Source organism: Giraffa tippelskirchi, chromosome 13 (genome assembly GCF_054371585.1).
Source record: "Giraffa tippelskirchi isolate mGirTip1 chromosome 13, T2T-mGirTip1v1.2.pri, whole genome shotgun sequence".
Lineage (NCBI taxonomy): Eukaryota > Metazoa > Chordata > Mammalia > Artiodactyla > Giraffidae > Giraffa > Giraffa tippelskirchi.
In genome coordinates this window covers 61,172,505-61,192,360 of record NC_137287.1, presented here as the reverse complement: position 1 = coordinate 61,192,360, position 19,856 = coordinate 61,172,505, and the positions used below count along the sequence as shown (strand labels likewise).

The 19,856-nt window shown below is 44.6% G+C and overlaps 1 protein-coding gene across 7 annotated transcripts in view; it reads right to left on the bottom strand.

Annotated features, from left to right (window-relative positions):
* Positions 1–19,856, bottom strand: part of CAMK1D (calcium/calmodulin dependent protein kinase ID) — a 496,165-nt gene that overhangs the window by 25,447 nt on the left and 450,862 nt on the right. For all 7 annotated transcript variants that reach the window (XM_081554101.1, XM_081554100.1, XM_081554105.1 and 4 more), the window contains one exon: positions 11,071–11,146. In XM_081554101.1, coding sequence (XP_081410227.1) covers positions 11,071–11,146 — 76 coding nt within the window. The remainder of the gene's footprint in view (positions 1–11,070; positions 11,147–19,856) is intronic.

The following is a 19,856-nucleotide window of genomic DNA, read 5'->3' as shown; positions in this document are numbered from 1 at the left end:
TTATATATAACAGGAACTGAAGTCCAGGAGCTGGGCAGGAGGGGAAGAAGGACAAACTCTTCCCCAAGCATGAGAAATTGGCAGCATACTCCATTTGGAGTAAAATAGTTACCAAAATAAATAAATAAATAAATAAATAAAACTTGTCCACAGTAAAGGGTTGGGCTGGACAAGACATCGTCCAAAGCTGAGTTATGATCCAGGGACCTACTTCCAAATACGTAACTTTTTGATTCTTGCATCAGCCAAAAGGACAGCATCCCCAGGAAGTCTAGGGGGTGAGCACACAGGGCAAACACATCTGAGGGAGGTTCAGACAAACCCACTTTCAACTCAGCCTCTGCTGACAGTGGATTGGAGGTGGGGAAGGGGGCAGTCAGAGGAGGATAAGTGATGGGAGCTTCCAACAGCCAGGAATGTTGTGTTCAGAGAAATATAGCGAAACTTTCAGCAGCTAGAATTAGTTCTCACGAGTGATGAATCTGCACCAAGGGGTGCAGACATCCAGTCTGGAGATGATTAACAGGAGCGCTAGCTGATGATTCTGAACCTCAGGCAGATTGCCAACTCCACTGGTGCATCTTGTGGGGTTTTGCTCCCTCCTCCCTCCTTCATCCCCTCGTCTTCCTTCTCTCTCAAGTTCTGCTTGGTAAGCAGTTATGAATTTGTGCAGACTAACAGCCGCACTTGGGAAATGTCTTGTACCTCCATCCTGTTGGCCTTGGCTTTTGATTGCAGTTTTTGCTTGTTCCCTGGTCTCCAAGAGCTCTCTCACAAGGCACTTTTAAAAAATTTTTTACTTTCTGGCCGTGCCATGTGGCATGCAGGATCTCAGTTCTCAGACCAGGGATGGAAACCATGCCCTCTGCACTAGAAGCATGGTCTTAACCCCTGAACCTCCAGAGAAGTTCCCACAAGGTACTTCTGAGGATGACTAGAAACTCTCAGAGGCGCATCCTTGGACGGGCACTGTGAGAGCACGGTAAGCCTATCGGAAGCTGGGGTGTGGTCTTGTGTGCAGCCCCGGCGCACCTGTACATGCCATTGAGTCAAGGGCTCCTGGTCCCTCCTTCTGAACCAAATCCATGATCATTTCCAGACTTGCTGGTGTGAACTGATACCTCTCCTCTTCCCACCTCCATCTCGTCTCTTCCTGGTCACAAACCCAGCTCAGACTAAGAGGTCTGAACTCATGACTCATATTATTACAGCTCCTGGTGAGCTGGCCACTTTCCTCTCTGTGCACCTTTTGGTTTTCTAACTATCCCTGTACCACCTGCCTCCAGCCTCCATGCTGGCATGCTCCATTCCAGAGGGTAAACCTTTTAAAACATAATAAAAGCCTAGTTTGATTCTTTCATTTACTCAGTGTGGTGCTAGACGAATTAAACATCCTAATATTCAGAGATTTTTTGCTAAGTACTGGTGATACGTAAGTTCAAAGCTGGATCAACTCTTCTAAGTTATATCTTAAAAATTATGTCTCAAATTGAATAAGACATCTTTTATCAAACACAGTAAGCACATCATATCCTTAGACAATTAGGTCTTAGAGAGTTAACCATTTCTCTCCCCTGCCTGACAACCTGGTAGATACTTGAAGAGAATCCTTCCAAGTCCAGGTCACTGTACACCACTCTCGGGGAGCCTTCCTCAAGGCTTGGGCAGGGTCCACATCTCTCCCTGGGAGTGCCCCCCTCCACCAGCTCCTGCTGCCCACCTTAGAGACGGGCAGCAAGACCAGATTGTAAGTTATCTGTTTACTGCCTGTTGCCTCTGGCAGACAGGAAGTGCCTGTGTGGCCAGGGCGGTGATGAATCCATTTCAGCAGCATGCCATATTGCCCGACATGTATTAGTTTCATCAATAAATGTTAGTTAAGTGAGCAAATGTCAATCCCCTGCCTTCCATCCTCCAGGCTAAATATCCCAAAGCATTTAGAGGCTACTTAAATGACAGTCTGCAGGAGATGATGCTTATGTGAAATAAGCAAGCAGAGGGCGTGAAATGCTTTTCCGTTTGTCCTGAAGCCACACTGTTCACTGTGGAAAAGGAGACATTCCCTTCCTGCTTCTCCCATTGGGCGTCCTTTCTACGTTGTTGTTGTTCAGTCACTAAGTTGTGTCCAACTCTTTGTGACCCCACGGATTGTAGCCTGTCAGGCTCCTCTGTCCATGGGATGTCCCAGGCAAGATACTGGGGTAGGCTGCCATTTCCTTCTGCAGGGGATCTTCCCAATCCTGGGATCGAACCTGCATCTCCTGCGTTGCAGATAGATTCTTTACCACTGAGCCACTGGGGAAGCCCCCCCTCTCTACCTGGGCCTTTGCAGAGACAAAGGCACAGATGGGGTGAACTTCACCTTCCCCAAAGTCACTGGCAGGAAATTGCTCCCACCACTGTGGAAAATGTAGCATTTCTTGACCTCAGTGGGACTGTTTGTAAAATTCCCTCCATCTCCCTGTGCATATTCCTGCATCCACTTCTTGAAACCAGAGAGTATTTTTATGCTTGGTTCTTTCCTAAGGGTTAGAGGTGAACCAACTGTCAACAGACCACTAATAGTCCTTCTCCCAAAGCAGCGGAGGGAGGGTCATGAGCCCATAATGAAGCTGAAATACGGTCAAGCAGGACTTGTAAACAAATGGCACTTAGGCACCCAAAAGGTCCACTCGGTATAGACTGGGGGGGTGGCGAGGATTGGGTATCTTTCTGAGAATCCTCAAAAAGCAGCCACACTGAAATGCAGTTGGCATTTTACTGAATGCCATTTCACTGAAGTAAAATCAGTGAGCCTGGAAATTACAACCAACATCAATGCCTGATGAAATAAAAACAGGGAGGCTAGAACAACAAAAGAAGAGTGCAGGGTGGTGGTTGGTCTTTAAGGTGGAGGGAGGAGCAGCAGGTGTAAGAACCATCTGCATTCGGCCACTCTGACCAGATATGTGGTGACAGCGGTCCCCCCTTGCCAGAAATCACCTTTGGGAGACAGAGGTGACCAGGAGCCCATGAATGGCTTTATGAAAACACCTAAGGCCATCCAAGTCCACCCAACTCCTCAGCTCTGATCCCTGTTCACTAAGGAAACTCCCTGTTGGAGTCTGCTTTCTCCTGGAACTTGCTAGTCTGATGACATGCATATCTCATTACTTTGCAGGGCATGCATCTCATTATGATTTAATAAATAGACATTCCAGTGTGTGGGTTTTTTTGTTGTTGTTTTAATCTCTTTGGAGTCTGGATAGTATGAATCAATTCCCTGGGATCATCTGAGCAAGATAAAGCAACAAATCTAATTTCATTTCTAAATGCCTAAAGCCAAGGTTAAAATTATAGACCCATGGTGGCCTAGATGTGGCAATATGTCCCACTCTGCGAAGTTTATGAAAATATGATGACTGCTGCCTGCTCACAATGCCAGTTCATTATTTCTATCAGGGTTAAATGAGAATGGGAACCATCATAATACCCCAGGCTTGGATGTTTTGCTAGGGCTCAGTAATCACATTGCATTCTCTCCTGCTGAAGCGTGGGTTTGTGCTCTCTCTGGGACACACGGGTCCATAAAGGGGCCGCTCTCAGTGGTGGAAAGAATGATGAGTTCCTTGGTAAGGAGCATCCTTTGTCTCAGAAAATGGACCTAGAGTGCCAGTTAAGCATTCTTAGTTCTATTCTTACAAAGCTAATTATGCTGTGTACCTTGGTAGATTTATTTCTGTGACTTATTTTAAAAAACTGAACAATACAGGAAGCCAGTTAAAAAGTAAGGGTATGAGCATGAGTATTCACCTGGGATTTCTTCTAGGCAGAGAGGTCAGAGGTCACAGTATGGGTAAGCGCCCTCACCACCCACAGCAAATCTGGCAAATCCATCCCTAACCATCCTTTAGCATTGACTGGTTTCCTTTAGCATTGACTGGTTTGATCTCCTTGCTGTCCAAGGGATTCTCAAGAGTCTTCTCTAGTACCACAATTTTAAAGCACCAATTCTTTGGTGCTCCACCTTCTTTGTGGTCCAGCTCTCACACTTGTACATGACTACTGGAAAAATCCTAGCTTTGAGTATATGGACCTTTGTCAGCAAAGTGGTGTCTCTGCTTTTTCATACACTGTCTAGGTTTGTCATAGCTTTCCTTCCAAGGAGCAAGCGTCTTTTAATTTCATGGCTGCAGTCACTGTCTTCAGTGATTTTGGAGCCCAAGAAAAGAAAATCTGTCACTTCTTCCACTTTTTCCCCTTCTATTTGCCACGAAGTGATGGGATGGGTGCCATGATCTTAGTTTTTTGAATTCTGAATTTCAGGCCAGCTTTTTCACTCTCCTCTTTCACCTTCATTAACAGCTCTTTAGTTACTCTATGCTTTCTGACATTAGAGTTGTATCATCTGCCTATCTGAGTTTGTTGATATTTCTCCCAGCAATCTTGATTCCAGCTTGTGATTCGTCCAGCCCAGCATTTCTCATGATGTACTCTGCATATAAGTTAAATAAGCAGGCTGACAATATATAGCCTTGACGTACTCCTTTCCCAATTTGGAACCAGTCCATTGTTCCATGTCTAGTTCTAACCGTTGCTTTTTGACCTGCATTTATCAGGAGACAGATAAGGTAGTCTGGTATTCCTATCTCTAAGGATTTTCCAGTTTGTTGTGATTCACACAAAGGCTTTAGTATCTCAATGAAGCAGAAGTAGATGTTTTTCTGGAATTCTCTTGCTTTTTCTATGATCCAACAGATGTTGGCAATTTATCTCTGGTTCCTCTGCCTTTTCTAAACCCAGATTTACACCTGGAAGTTCTTAGTTCACATACTGCTGAAGCCCAGCTTGAACGATTTTGAGCATGTGAAATGAGCACAACTGTATGGTAGTTTGAACATTCTTTGGCATTGCTCTTCTTGGGATTGGAATGAAAACTGACCTTTTCCAGTCCTGTGGCCACTGCTGAGTTTTCCAAATTTGCTGACACACCGAGAATAGCACTTTAACAGCATCATCTTTTAGGATCTGAAATAGCTCAGCTAGAATTCCATCACCTCCACTAGCTTTGGTTGTAGTAATCCTACCTAAGGCCCACTTGACCTCACACTCCAGGATGTCGAGCTCTAGATGAGTGACCACACCGTCGTGGTTATCTGGGTCATTAAGACCTTTTTTTTTTTTTTTTTAATGTTCTTCTGTATATTCTTGCCACCTCTTCTTAATCTCTGCTGCTTCTGTTAGGTCCTTACTGTTTCTGTCCTTTATCGTGCCCATCCTTATATGAAATGTTCCCTTGGTAACTCCAATTTTCTTGAAGAGATCTCCAGTCTTTTCCATTCTATTGTTTTCTTCTATTTCTTTGTATTGTTCATTTAAGAAGGCCTTCTTATCTCTCCTTGCTATACTCTGGAATCTGCATTCAGTTGGGTATCTTTCCCTTTCTCTCTTGCCTTTCACTTCTCTTCTTTCCTCAGCTATTTGTAAAGCTCCTCAGATGACCACTTTGCCTTCTTGCATCTCTTTTTCTCATCAGACTGGACACCAACAAATTCATCACGATGTCCAGCCAACTCCATCCTCAATCCTTCCCAGCAGCTTAGGCTACTTGGGCAAAGATTTTTTTTCTCAAGTCCTGATCCCCAAAGGAAGATTCCTGGCAGGGAAAGGACCTATCAAAAGGGTTTTTAAAAAAATGAGTCTCCTTGTTAGGAAAAAAAAAATTTCTCTTGCCAAATAATGGATAACATAAATGACTGTGGAGATCCAAAGAAAACCGATTTATCAAGGATCTGCACTGACAAAATGAAGAATGTTTGAATGCTATGCGGAGAGGAGAACATGGGGTGTCTGTCACAGCCACTGTTGCTACAAGCTGATATCTCAAGGCGACAGGTTCATCAAGGGGCAATAATGCTGCTGCACCCCCCAAATGGCAGAGGCTGACCTCTTTCCCATGCCAGGTGACATGAACAATCAAAGGCTCTGCACGGATTCTCCCAGGGAGCACCGGCTTCTCCTGTGTGCTGCCTGTCGGTCATGACCCGCTCAGCAGCCTTCCTCATCAGTCTTCAGATCAAGGATGGGATAGGAAGACCAGGCACGGCAGACCCATGGGGAATAGCCAGAGCGTGAGGTTCACGAGTTCTAACTTCTGACACTAGTTCAGCCCAGAGCCGACCTTCTAACCGAGAATACCAACCCAGTCAGAGCCTTTCACAGGATATTTTCCGGTCCTCAAACATGCCTCAGGCACCCCAGTTCCTGGGCCTGCATCCCTCCCCTGGTTGGGATGCTGTCCTCTGGCTTCTCTGCTTACGTTAGTCTTTTCCAAACTTCTGGATATCCTTGGGATGATGGTCCCTCCTTCCTGAATACCCCATCCTCCTCAGTGATGGCTTCATCCCAGGAACTATGAGAGCTGGACACCAGCCTTGAGTGTCACTCAGTCTACTTAGGAAACTGCTTGTCCCACCATATACATTGTACTCTAATGAGAGGCATCACGTCTTTGTCATCTTGATTATTTTCAGCACCTCACACAGTGCCTGGAATAGAGAATGTACTCAAGAAATGCCAGTTGTTGACACTGATAATGATGAATTTGAGACCAGTGGTGCTCCAGGCAGAGCCCTATTATGCAGCAATTTATATCTAGGATTTGGCCTTTCACTCGTAATGATCTGAGAATTGTGGAAGGTATAAGTGAGATGTCCAAAGTCCATTCGTTCTCTGCTTGAGACTCTCTGAGCTCTGGAAGGTACCAAGGAAGATAAAAACCCAGGCTGCCATTTTGAAGTCTGACACAATCATGAAATCAACCTGAGACCAATCCTTGAAGCAAAGTTAGTGGTGACCAGGCAACCATCAAGTTTTAGCTTATTAAGTTTATACTTAATAGAAAAACAAAGAAATACAGTATTTCTTTGCTTAATGCTCTATGGGAATCCAGCCAAATATTATATTGTATACTGCACCGATAAGGAGTGGGATGTATTAATTCTACTGCTCAGCTCATACCCAATAAACATGTCAGTATCTCTCTTCCAGATTTCTGAACTCCACATGTGCTTACCGTAGTCAATGGGTGTCTCAAAGGCGACTCAAGTTCAACATGACCAAAATGAAATTCCTAACCTTGCCTACTCCCTAAATTGTTTCTACATCACTCTCCTAGCATCTGCCCCAAAGTTGGGTTTATCCGTGAAGCATCTCTCTCCTTCATCCTTCACATCCACAGTATATCTACCATTTCACCTCCATCCCTGCCCCCATGGCAGAAGCAATCATCACCACTCATCCAACCTAAGCCTCTGAACCATCATTGCTCTCCACTTCTGCCATGTCTAATCCCTTGTTTGCAGAGTAGCCAGAATAATATTCAAACCAAAATCACTGCAGTATACAATATTATATTTGGCTGGGTTCACGTAGAGTGCAGAGTGAAAATCAGATCAGGTCACACCTCTGGTCAACTGTTCGTTGACTTCGCACTACAACTTGGGTTAAAACCTAAGTTTTTGGGACTTCTTTGCTGGCCCAGTGGTTAAGACTCTGTGCTTCCACTGCAGAAGGTGCGAGTTTGGCCCCTGGTTGGGGAACTAAGATACCACATACCACGTAGTGGGGCCACAAAAAGAAAAAACCCTAAGCTTGCTTTCAGGTCTCCCCTTCCTCTGGCTCTTGCTTATATCCTGTCTTGATTCTCTAACCATGTTGGCCTTCTGATATTTTCCTACCTATGCGCCATGGCAGACACAGTGCGTTACCTACTGCAAATCCATTTCCTGCCTTCTTCCTCACTAGCAGAACTCTGATTTCACTCAAGGATACACTGCATTGTTATACAAAGGTTTGATATTGTTATTCTAAAGTGGGTGCCACGCCTGACCTAAAATGTCCATGTTTCAAGGGGATTCTGCTTTAATATTTTCACTAAGGTGAGGTCAATCAAACCATTTACTGTGGACTAAATTGTGTAATCCAAAGCCATATGTTGAAACCCTACCCCTCAACGTGATGGAATTTGGACATAGTGCCTTTGAGAGGTAATTACGTTTAGATGAGATGATGAAGGTGAGGCCTTCATGATGGGATTAGTGCCCTTAGGTGGAAAGACACCAGAGAGCTTTCCCTCTCTCTCGGCCATGTGAGGACACAGCAAGATGGTGGCCATCTGCACACCAAGCCAGGAAGAGGGTTCTCACCAAGAACCAAACCAGCTGGCACCTTGACCTTGGACTTCCAGCCTCCAGAACTGTGAGAAATAAATGTCAGTTGGTTATGTCACCCAGTCTGTGGTATTCTGTTAAAGCAGTGTGAGCTGACTAAGGTACCACTGCTTGGTTTTAAACTGCTTATCCCAATAATGCAGTACACGTCTCCTCCTAGGTATTCTGATATATGGTACCCCAGTGCCAAGACTTCAGGGAAATAATTATATATAGACACTAATGCAGACCAGAGCAATGGCTCAAGATTCAGAACAGATGTAGTGAAACAAATAAGCAGAAGGCCAGATGCAGGGCCAGTTTTTCACCTAGACCCATGGAAGATTTCTCTAGATGATAGCTGGTATGGTGCTTTGCTGGAAGGGGACTGGCTTATCGCTCATTTCTCTAAGTCTTTCACAGTCAAGTTGGTCAAGGATAAGAGCTTTAGTTGAGGCTTTAGGGAGCCAGGGAAATAACACAAGGCCCATGGCCAGTGTCTGCTCACCCGGGACCCTCCAATACAGTATGCAAAACTGTATGAGTGTGAGTTTATAGGGAGGAGGATCCACAGCTTTCATTAGATTCTCAAAAGGGTCTAGAACCTCCCTCCCTCCACAAAAAGGATCACACTACGTAGAAGATGGCCAACGTATCTCAGAATTGAAAGCATTCTCTAGGTGCAATGTGTTAGCTTTGTATAATAGCTCAGATGAATCTGGCTTTTACCTAAATTCCATAAGTGGGAGCCCTACACCCGAGTACATCATAACAGATAAACTTCTCCTGTGATAAGGCCAAGAATCTACAAGAGCTGTCAGCTAAATCCTCACTAAACTGCAAAAGTTGCCAGTTGAAACGATGCTGAAGAAAGACTATTTGCTTCCCAGATAATGAGACAAAACCAATACAGGGGGGTGTTCCCAGTCTTTCTCCCATCACAGTCTCTCGTAGCCTCTTGGGTCTGGTGGGCTTTGTCAGTGAGAGAACACTCCCCTCTTTGAGGATGTTAAGGAGAAGAAATTCATCCCCTATCAGTCAGAGACTGACTGACCTAAACCTACCCTGAAAGTATGTTCCATAGTAAGTGTTTAAAAGTATCACTACAAAAAGAAATTGTAACTTAAAAATAACTTTACAGTGAACTTAAGCAAATCAACATGTAACTATAAAACCCAAAATTGGTCATCCTAAAATAAGTGCAACAGGCCTATGACCATGGTGTTTCCTGGGTTGTAGAGATAAGGCACCTGAGAAGAAATGAGGAATTCCAAGGCTAAATTTTGGTTTTCATCACATTTTTCTTACTGTTGTTTCTTTTTTTAATATATGATATTTATTTGGTCTTAGTTGCAGCACGTGGGCTCTGCTGCAGCACACAGGCTCTCTAGTTTTGGCTGCAGGCTTAGTTGCTCCGTGGCATGTGGGATCTTAGTTCCCTGACCAGGGATTGAACCTGTATCTCCTGCATTGCAAGGCAGATTCTTAACCACTGGACCACCAGGGAAGTCCCTCTTACTGTGATTTCTGTTGGATTTGCCCTAATATTTTCATATTGGTTTGTATCCTCAAGCCAAGGTGGTGCATGAAAAGATGCTCAACATCACTAGCTGTAAGGGAAATGCAAATCAAGCCCACAGTGAGATAATACTTCACCTTTCCACCTATTAGGGAGGCTATTATCAAAAAATGGAAAAAAAAAGTGATTGCAAGGATGTAGAGAAATGGGACACTTGTGCATCCCTGCTGGGAAGTAAAATGGTGGTGTTGCTTTGGAAAACTGTATGACAAATCCTCCAGTAAAATGGTGGTGTTGCTTTGGAAAACTGTATGACAAATCCTCCAGTAGTTAAACACAGAATTACCATGTGACTCAGCAATCTCACTTCTGAGGATACACTCAAAAGCATCGAGAGCAGGACTCAAACAGGTATTAGCACACCCACATTCACAACAGCATTACTCATGATAGCCAAAAGGTGGAAACAACCCAAGTGTCCATCGATGGATGAATGGATAAACAAAAATGTAGTATATACACACAATGGAATACAATTCAGCCTAAAAAAAGAATGAAGTTCTGACACATACTACAACACGGATAAGGACATTATGCTAAGTAAAAAAAAAAAAAGACAAAAAAGGACAAACATTTTATGATCCCCTTTCCATGAGATACCTAGAGAAGCCACATTCATAGAAGCAGAAAGCAGACTGGTATTGCCAGGGGCTGGGGGAAATGAATGGGAGTTAATATTTAGTGGGTTTCTGTTTGGAAGATGAAAAAGTTCTGGAGATGGATAGTGGTAATGGTGGTGCCATACTGGGAATGTACTTGATGCCACTGAATTGTACTCTTCAGTTCAGTTTAGTCGCTCAGTCGTGTCTGACTCTTTGCAACCCCATGGACTACAGCACGCCAGGCCTCCCTATCCATCACCAACTCCTGGAGTTTACCCAAACTCATGTCCATCGAGTCGGTGATGCCATCCAACCATCTCATCCTCTGTCGTCCCCTTCTCCTCTCGCTCTCAATCTTTCCCAGCATCAGGGTCTTTTCAAATGAGTCAGCTCTTTGCATCAGGTGGCCAAAGTATTGGAGTTTTAGCTTCAGCATCAGTCCTTCCAATGAGTATTCAGGACTGATTTCCTTTAGGAAGGACTGCTTGGATCTCCTTGCTGTCCAAGAGACTCTCAAGAGTCTTCTCCAACACCACAGTTCAAAAGCATCAATTCTTCGGCACTCAGCTTTCTTTACAGCCCAACTCTCACACTTAGAAATGGTTAAAATGGTAAATTTTGTGTACAAAATAAAATGTATATTTTGTTACAATTTCTTTTAAAAAGAAAAAAAGAAGCCAAGGTGGCAAGTCATACTTACAAGATGTAGGCAATCACCCCGATGGACCAGCAGTCGACGGCTTTGCTGTAGGGTTTCTGGGCGAGGACTTCAGGAGCTGTGAAACAACAAAGGAGAGACACAAGCCTGACAATTTAAATGATGAGAACATAAGGCGGTCTGGGGGTGCCTTTTTGCTTTTTTGGTCTGCTACTTGGGCTGAACTTTCAGTGATTCTAGAAACTGAGAATAAACATGCAATCTGATATATTTGTTGACTTTTATAACTGGACAAAAGGGGAGCGTTCATGTATGTGTATAACTGGAGGTTGTAAATCAATCAACACATGCTGCACAGGAGATAATTTATGTCAGTGCTGTTCTAAAGCACTATAGCTCAGACCAGACAGAGAAGAGGGAATACCCAGTCTGGGGCCCGGGGTGTGACTTCACCTCAAATCAATTCAAGGAAGCATTTCTGCCCCCTGTGTAGGGTCTTTCTAGGTGCTGTGGGGACAGGCAGGTGAAGCCCCCTCCTCCTGCCTTCATGGAGCTTATAGTCAAGATTAGACTTAAAACAAGTCTCCGGGGTCCTGCCTCAAGTCTGCTCCTCGTTCCTTCTCTAAGGTTTTGGATGGGTTATCTGTAACTTGTGCCATTTTATGTTCTCATCTGTGAAACAGGAAAAATGCTACTTAATCTTACTTCCTGGTTCTAACCCACTATTCATCAAGACTTGCCCGTCCAAGGCCTTGGTTTATTTTGTATTATTCCCTGTTCCTGGCCTGTGGCTACTGCCCTATGTTGAATAACCCACCGGGTGTCTGGCGCTTAGCACAGTCTGCCGTATGTATTTGTGCAAAGAGTAAACAAACATAGAAAAGGAAGCAAACCTTCTTCACAAGTAAAACCTCCTTTTTATGCAAACACATCTGATTGAAGTGTCTAGAATAGACTCTGCAGAAAATTTAAGAAGGTAGAGAAATAGAAATAGCTCCAGGTTACATGGTACTTGTCACAGGCTGAGCTGTGGTCTGTGGTCTGGGGATGCATTAACCCCCCACAACTGTATTGGTGGGGAAGAGCTTAGTTACCATTATCTTGCTTCCCAAGTTACAGGTAGGGGTGCATGGGGACTCAGAGAGCAGGGCACTTTTCCATAGCATCCAGCTACCAAAAGGCTTCTACATCAGCTTAAAAGTTGAAGTGTTTAGTCGCTCAGTCATGGCCAACTCTTTGTGACCCCATGAACTGTAGCCCAGCAGGCTCCTCTGTCCATAAAAGTCTCCAGGCAAGAATATTGGAGTGGGTTGCCATACTTGGCTTCACCTGAATTAAATGCCTGGATCTCATCCTGGTCATTTGTAAATGTTCTCTACTGTAATCCTTCCAACCACTCTGCACCTCAACAGTAAGGAAAATGAGCCTCAGACATGTGCCTTTTCTTTTTTATTTTAATTAATTAATTAATCTTTGGCTGTGCTAGGCCTTCATTGCTGCTCAGGCTTTTCTCTAGTTGCGGGGAGCAGGGGCTGCTCTCTAGTTACGGTGCAAGGGCTTCTCATTGCGGTGGCTTCTCTTGTTATGAAGCACGGGCTCTAAAGCGTGTGGGCTTCAATTAGTTGTGGCCTGTGGGCTCAGTAGTTGTGGTGCATGGGCTTAGCTGCTCTGTGGCATGCAGGATCCTCCCGGACCAGGGATCAAACCTGTGTCTCCTGCACCAGCAGGTGGATTCTTGAGCAATGAGTCACCAGGAAAGCCCTGAGATGTGCCTTTTCTGACAACACCCAGGAGATATGGCTCAGGAGATACTGAACACAATTCAATCTCATCCTGTTCCACTGGAACCTACTGAGTGAAAATGAGCGTTTCTTCAGTCTGTAAGAAAAGCCCTTTTGCAAAAAATTAACAGGGAGGTCCTCTTACCCTGTTGCAGATACCTTCCTGAGCGAGAGGGAAAGACGCAAACTCTTGTGGATGTTTCTGCTTATGATGGTAAGAGATACAGTTGACAGATAACTCCCAAATCTAATTTTAGGTTTCAGCCCCAATTCCTCCAATCACTTAAATAAAATTTCTTTTTTAACAAGAGCAAAATAAACACATTTCTACATCTTTGCTATGTCCACCTTCAACTACAAAGCTAGGGAAGCCACAACCTGGAGAAGTGGCCCTTGGATAACTGGGAGGTGGCTACAGCCATCATTCCTTTTCTCCGGAACTGCTCAGGGCCTGTTTCTCAGATGCTTCTATTACAGCAATGGATGAAAGGGAGCCATTTCCCACAGCAAACTGATTTAGGAGGTAGGCGGTCTCAGAGCTGATGTTCTAGTCTGAGCGGTCACAGGGCACAGGTGGTGGGAGGGGGCTGTTTCTGCAAGGAGCTTATTTTTGAACCTCCAGGGCCATCCTCGTGGCCTGATGGAAAATTCAAAAGAAGCAGAAAAGGCTCACAGAGCAACATCTGATCCAGGTCCACGTGCGCTTCAGTCATGTCTGACTCTCTGTGACCCTATAGACCGTAGCCCACCAGGCTCCTCTGTCCACAGGATTCTCCAGGCAAGAATGATGGAGTGGGTTGCCATGCCCTCCTCCAGGGGATCTTCCCGACCCAGGGATCAAACCTGTATCTCTCATGTCTCCTGCATTGGCCGGTGGGTTCTTCGCCACTAGTGCTACCGGGGAAGGCCCTGATCCAGCTCCACCTCCCCACAAAGCTGACAGCAGATGTCAGGAGCACCAAGCAGGTGGGGAGAGGCCCCAGCTTCCATGTGATGTGGTCTGTAGGGCTATTTAGGGGCACGACAGTGGTGCCCAAACACTCCATGATACCAAAGGATGAGACCCAGCACCAGGAAAGCACGTTGGACTCCTAGGAAGAGCTAATCCTCTGTGTTCTCCTCCTGAGCACTCCATTCTCACAGTCTTCCAGTTCTGTGAGTGTGGGAGGAAGAATTCTTAAAAAAAAAAAAAAAAAAAAAAGTCCTCCTCCTCAACATCATCTGTTAGAAAACAGAAAGTACTAGCTACCATCCACTGTTCAGCAAACAAGGGAATAAAGAACACGGCTTCCCTTTTGAAATCCACATGCTTGGGGACACCTGTCCATCAAACCCTTGGCCTGCAGTCTGGCAAATTCCGAGACTTGAAAAGCAAGTGGCTGAATTTTATGCAACTTGGAGCATAGATGTTACTGGGGATGTTTAGATTCTTGAAACCACAGATGACACCTAATTTTTAAAAATATGAGATTTCTGTTTAAATAATACACTTTTGACATCAAGTAATGTTTTTTTATTAAAAGACCTGATATGGAATAACTGCAAGGATGTTAGGGAAAAGTTCTAAATGATGGGTATCCACACTGGGGGTGGAACTCTATGTACTTGTACCAAACATGTCTTGTTCTCTTTGATATTGTGTCTTATCTGGGTTATAGCAACTGCAGCAAAACATAAATACTTCTTAATCAACTGGCACCAGAACCATTTGCCCTCTGGTGAAGTTCTTCATTGTACTTGAACCAAAGCCAGAAGCACAATGTCATGATAAAAAAGACAAAGCAAACAGATTTGGAATTAAAATTCTCACCAACTTAATGTATTTTTAAAATTGCATGATGGTGTACACGTGAATGGCTTAAATTCTGTTTTCCCTTGAGAACCAAATTCTGTTTTCTTGGAACCAAATGTTTTTCCGGACATGGTTTGAACAAGCCCACCTAGCTTTAAATGGCTAACTTTTCATCTCATAGTAATTCTCGGAAAAAATAAACTCTCAGGCAATATTGAAAACCTTCTGGACAATTAGACATGGTGATCAAATCATGATGAACCCCTGATGTCATGGGGGGAGATTTTTTCTCCTAGTCTCCACCTGTGTTCTGCACTTGGTGCTATTGTTCTGTCAACTGGTTTTACTCCTCTGGTTTTTGGTCCTCCTACCATTGTGGCTCAGACAGTAAAAAATCTGCTGAAACGCAGCGGACCCAGGTTCGATCCCTGGGTCGGGAAGATCCCCTGGAGAAGGGAATGGCAATCCACTCCGGTGTTCTTGCTTAAAGAATTCCATGGACAGAGGAGCCTGGCGGGCTATGGTCCATGGGGTCTCAAGGAGTCGGGCACGACTGAGTGACTACACTACTACCACTCGCCTGGTCCCTTTCAAATGTTGTGCTGGGAGAATCCCTTTTCTCTGATCTTTTTTTTTTTCTCTGATCTTTTGAAAGACCAGTTTTCATTCTGAGAATCAGCCAAACTTCTGCATGTTATGTTATCAATCTTATACCATTGGCAAGAATTCACTGTAATTCTAAAAAGTCACAGCATCCAACTTACAAACTTTCAAACAACAATTGAGGGAGATGGCGTGGAACACTGTCCACCTGGAGCGTCAGGAAGTGATGAGGGTTCTCTGTGCCACTGCCATCCCATCTCACCCCCAGCACCTGCAGGAGTGCCGATTAAGAACTTTTTCATCAAGCAGAAATAATTTGCTCTCCTAATTGTACCCAGCACGATTCACATGTTGTGGCAGGTGGGCAATGACTCTAGCCACCCCCACACTTTCTAACTGAGAGCGGCTTTGAACTGAAATAACTTAATTGGAGCTACTGACAAAGGGAGCAGTCATAGAGAGGCCCTACAGCTTGTCTGCGATGCCATCAGCCCCCAGGCAGAGCAGGAAAGAGCTTGATTTTGAGGCACAGACACAGCAGAAGAGAAAGACTCAAATGGGGAGAATTCCCTGTAAGTCCAATGGTTAGGACTCCATACTTCTAATGCAGTGGGTTCCATCCCGGGTCAGGGAACTAAGATTCTGCATGCCACATGGTGCAGCCAAAAACAAACCAAAAAAACTGTTTTGTTTTTTTTTTTAAAGATTCAAGTGGGGAGGGCACACATGTTCCTCCAGTGCATTTTAAGACCTGGACCTTGGGGCAGTCAGTGGTCATCAGTGGCAGTAGAGGCGTCCACCCACCCAAAGTGTTGAAGGGAGAGATCCAAGATAGGTGGCAGGTCTAACCTCCTGACTGCATCTTAGGCTTGGCTGAAGTCAGCCTTTTAGAGGTGGAGAGAGTAGGGGTGGGGTGTTGGCAGCCCCACCTGGGTGACTTGGGTTGAGCCTGACAGTTGGGTTCGCAGGTCCATTCATCACAGACCTGTAATCCACTAGCCTCCAGCAGGCTCCCATAGTACCTTATCCATCTCTTTACTGCTGTATGAATCACATTGTCAGCACCAGACTTCATGCTGCTGGAGGCCATCTCTAGACTGTATTTTCAGGCATAGTACATACTGATTATTCATCAAATAGTGATACAACTGAATCCAATCCACTCAACCCACACATGCCATTATTTCTACAAGAAAATGCTTCCCAGGACTTCCCTGGTGGTACAGTGGATAAGAATCCACCTGCCAGCTGTTCTCTTGGGTTCCCTTACCCTACTGCTCTCCACCCGGGTGCCCTTTCCCAATAAAATCTCTTGCTTTGTCAGCAAAAAAAAAAAAAAAAAAAAAGAATCCACCTGCCAATGCAGGGACATGGGTTAGATTCCTGGTCCAGGAAGATTCCATATGCTGAGGAGCGACAAAAACTGTGCATCACAAGACGAGAAGCCACTGCAATGAGAAGCCTGGGCACTGCAACTAAAGAAAGCCTATGTGCAGCAACAAAGACCTAGTGCAACTAAAAAAAGAAAATTCCAGAGAGATGATTTACAAATAAATTTTGCTGCCTCAAGTATTTTCAGTGAGTAGCCATAGGAACCATAAAAAGAAAAAATGAAAGGGTCAAAAACGAATTTTGGATTGCAAGCCACTGTCATTTGGGAAGCCCCTATATTATGTACATTGTTGTTCAGTTGCTAAGTTGAGTCTGACTCTTTGTGACTCCATGGACTGCAGCACAGCAGTCTTCCCTGTCCTTCACCACCATCTCCTGCTGCTGCTGCTGCTGCTAAGTCGCTTCAGTTGTGTCCGACTCTGTGCGACCCCATTGACGGCAGCCCACCAGGCTCCTGCAGTTTTCTCAAATTCACGTCCATTGAGTCAGTGATGGATCCAACCATCTCATCCTCTGTCATCCCCTTCTCCTCCTGCCTTCAATCTTTCTCAGCATCAGGGTCTTTTCCAATGAGTCAGCTCTTCACATCAGGTGGCCAAAGTATTGGAACTTCAGCTTCAGCATAAGTCCTTCCATTGAATATTCAGTGTTGATTTCCTTTAGAATTGACTGGTTTGATCTCCTTGCAAACTAAGGGTCTCTCAAGAGTCTTCTCCAGCACCACAGTTCAAAGGTATCAATTCTTCAGCACTCAGCATTCTTTGTGGTCCAACTCTCACATGCATATATAACTACTGGAAAAACCATAGCTTTGACTAGATGATCAATTGCTAAATACCTTTCCTTAAGCAAATTATTTCTGACATGAATTTGGGGGATAAAAGAAGCAGAATTATCCCTAATTCTCTGATAGTGGGTGTTTGTCATTCATGCTGCTCTCCTTTTAAAAGCTTTTCTTGAAGGGATTTCAGAATTATTAATACTAGTTCTAGGGCTAAACAGCAAAAAAGGTAGTCTAGTAAATGATCTCTCAGAACCTCCTTCCTGTTAGATCTTGGCGGCTATTAATTCAGAGTTTTTTTTGGGTTATTCCTAATATAAACAGTATCCCATCAGCTGAATTTACACCAGTAAACAGAAGTCATCTCCATGTAAGCCACACAGCCTCAGCAGAACCTCCCACGAGCTCCTGGAAGGATCTGTGGACAGATGTTCTGCCTTCTGAGCCCCAGGCTTACCCCACGCTCTCCAGTGAAACAGTAGGTTCCAAACTGACAATAATTGAATTTACTGTTATGAGACTCACTACCAACCCACTGTGGAAAATTCCACTTGGTGGGAAAGGTCTCCTATAAACCGAGCTGTTCTATATTGATTTAGAGCACGGATTTCTGGTAAAGGGAAGGACTCCAGAGATTTCAAAAAGAAAAAAAAAGAATTCCAGAAACCTTTCATGTTGTTTTTAAAACAATTAAGTTGCCCATTTTCCTTACTGAACCAGAGAGAGAGAAAAAGGTCTAACCAACTGGAATTGGAAACGCAGACAGTGGCTTGTGGGGGCGGGGGCCGCAGTCATCAATCCTCAGGCTCTAATAAAACAGAAAAGGAATTTTCCCTTTTCCTGCATCCAAGGATGTGCTGTGAACAGCCTCTGCAGAGAGAGGGGAGACTGAGATCTCACCGTATTACCTTCATGTTCAAGGTGATTTTTTTCCTCCATGGATGTCTGAGGACCACTACTCTCCATACCTCAAAGATGACCACTTCTTGGGGAGAAGAGGGGCACTGGCAGGAGGGGGCAGCCCAAGGTGGCAGGAGCAGCCCTCAATGCTGGAAAAGAAGAGCCAGTGGTCCAGAACCACAGTGGTGGGGCTTCTCCTTATTCAATCGCTTAATGGGTTGCATCCCACTTCAGGCACTGGCTCTATAGGTGACCAAAGCATAGCTGGACCCTGCCCCCCAGGGCACACCTGTTCTCTGGGTCATTGAGGGTACACATAAGCCTCAGCCACCTTCCTAAGGACGATGATTGTACTCAGACAAGATCATGGCAGGATGGGAGAGGTGTTGTTGATTTTTTGATTTAACTCATTTGAAATCCAGCTCTGAAGATACTGAACCTACTCTAAACTGAAAGCGTTAGTTGCTCAGTCCTGTCTGACTCTTTTGTGACCCCATGAACTGCAGCCTGCCAGACTCTTCTGTCCATGGGATTCTCCAGGCAAGAATACTGAAGTGGGTTGCCATTTCCCTTCTCCAGGGGATCTTCTTGACCAGGGAGTGAACCCAGGCCTCCTGCATTGCAGGCAGATTCTTTATTGTCTGAGCCACCAGGGAAGCCTCAAAAATATTCAAGGAAAAAAATAAATTACCTCCAACAGTCAAATGAAAAATAAAGTGAAAATAGATAGTGAAAGATACAGCTGGGGAAAGAAATTGCTGTGGCCTGTGGTGCTGTAAGAATATGCCTTCATGTTCTCTAAGAAAAAAGTAATAGGTGTAGAGATAAAAGAGTAGGAGAGGTCTGAAGGATGTGAAATGGTTGCCAGGATTTAGGTTTTTGTAACAAAAAAGGACTTTAGTTGTCTGGATATAAGAAGTTTTAAATAGCTGGATACATTGGCTTTTCGGTGAAAGAAACCTAGGCTCTACCATTTACTGCATGTGTGGACATGGGTAAATCCCTTAATCTTTCTCAGCCTCCATTTTGCTCATCTGTAAAATGGGAACATCAATAGAGCCCAACTTTGAGGACTGTTATGAGGCTTAAAGAAAATAAGCAGCACATAACTTATGGGTATAATTAGTAGTTATTATGCAAGGAAGAGAAATTGGTAAGATCAAGGGAGCAAAAAGAATGTAGGCTTTATCACTTTCTAGAAAAGGATGGATAGATTCCTGATATCATGTAGTACTTTCCTTTGATTCTAGCTTAACATAATGGAAATGATTCATAAAGGAAGATTTCCACCCTTTTGATGAAAACCCTCAAATGTCAGGACTGAGCCAGGCTCACACGTGACTGGAAGGGTGGGTCGGGAGAGCTTGAGTCTTAGAGCTGGCAGGAGCCAGGTGGTCCCTTTGCTCATCTAGTTATGGATCCCTGTGGTCACTTCATCACCAGCACATTTACATCAACCCCTCTTGGTCCAGACACCAGCCCAGACACAGTAACAGGAGCAGCCTGTTCATCATGGCTGACTGACAGTGCTGTGAGCATGAGGACCATTTGTCCTGGTATCAGAGATCCATGTGGTGGC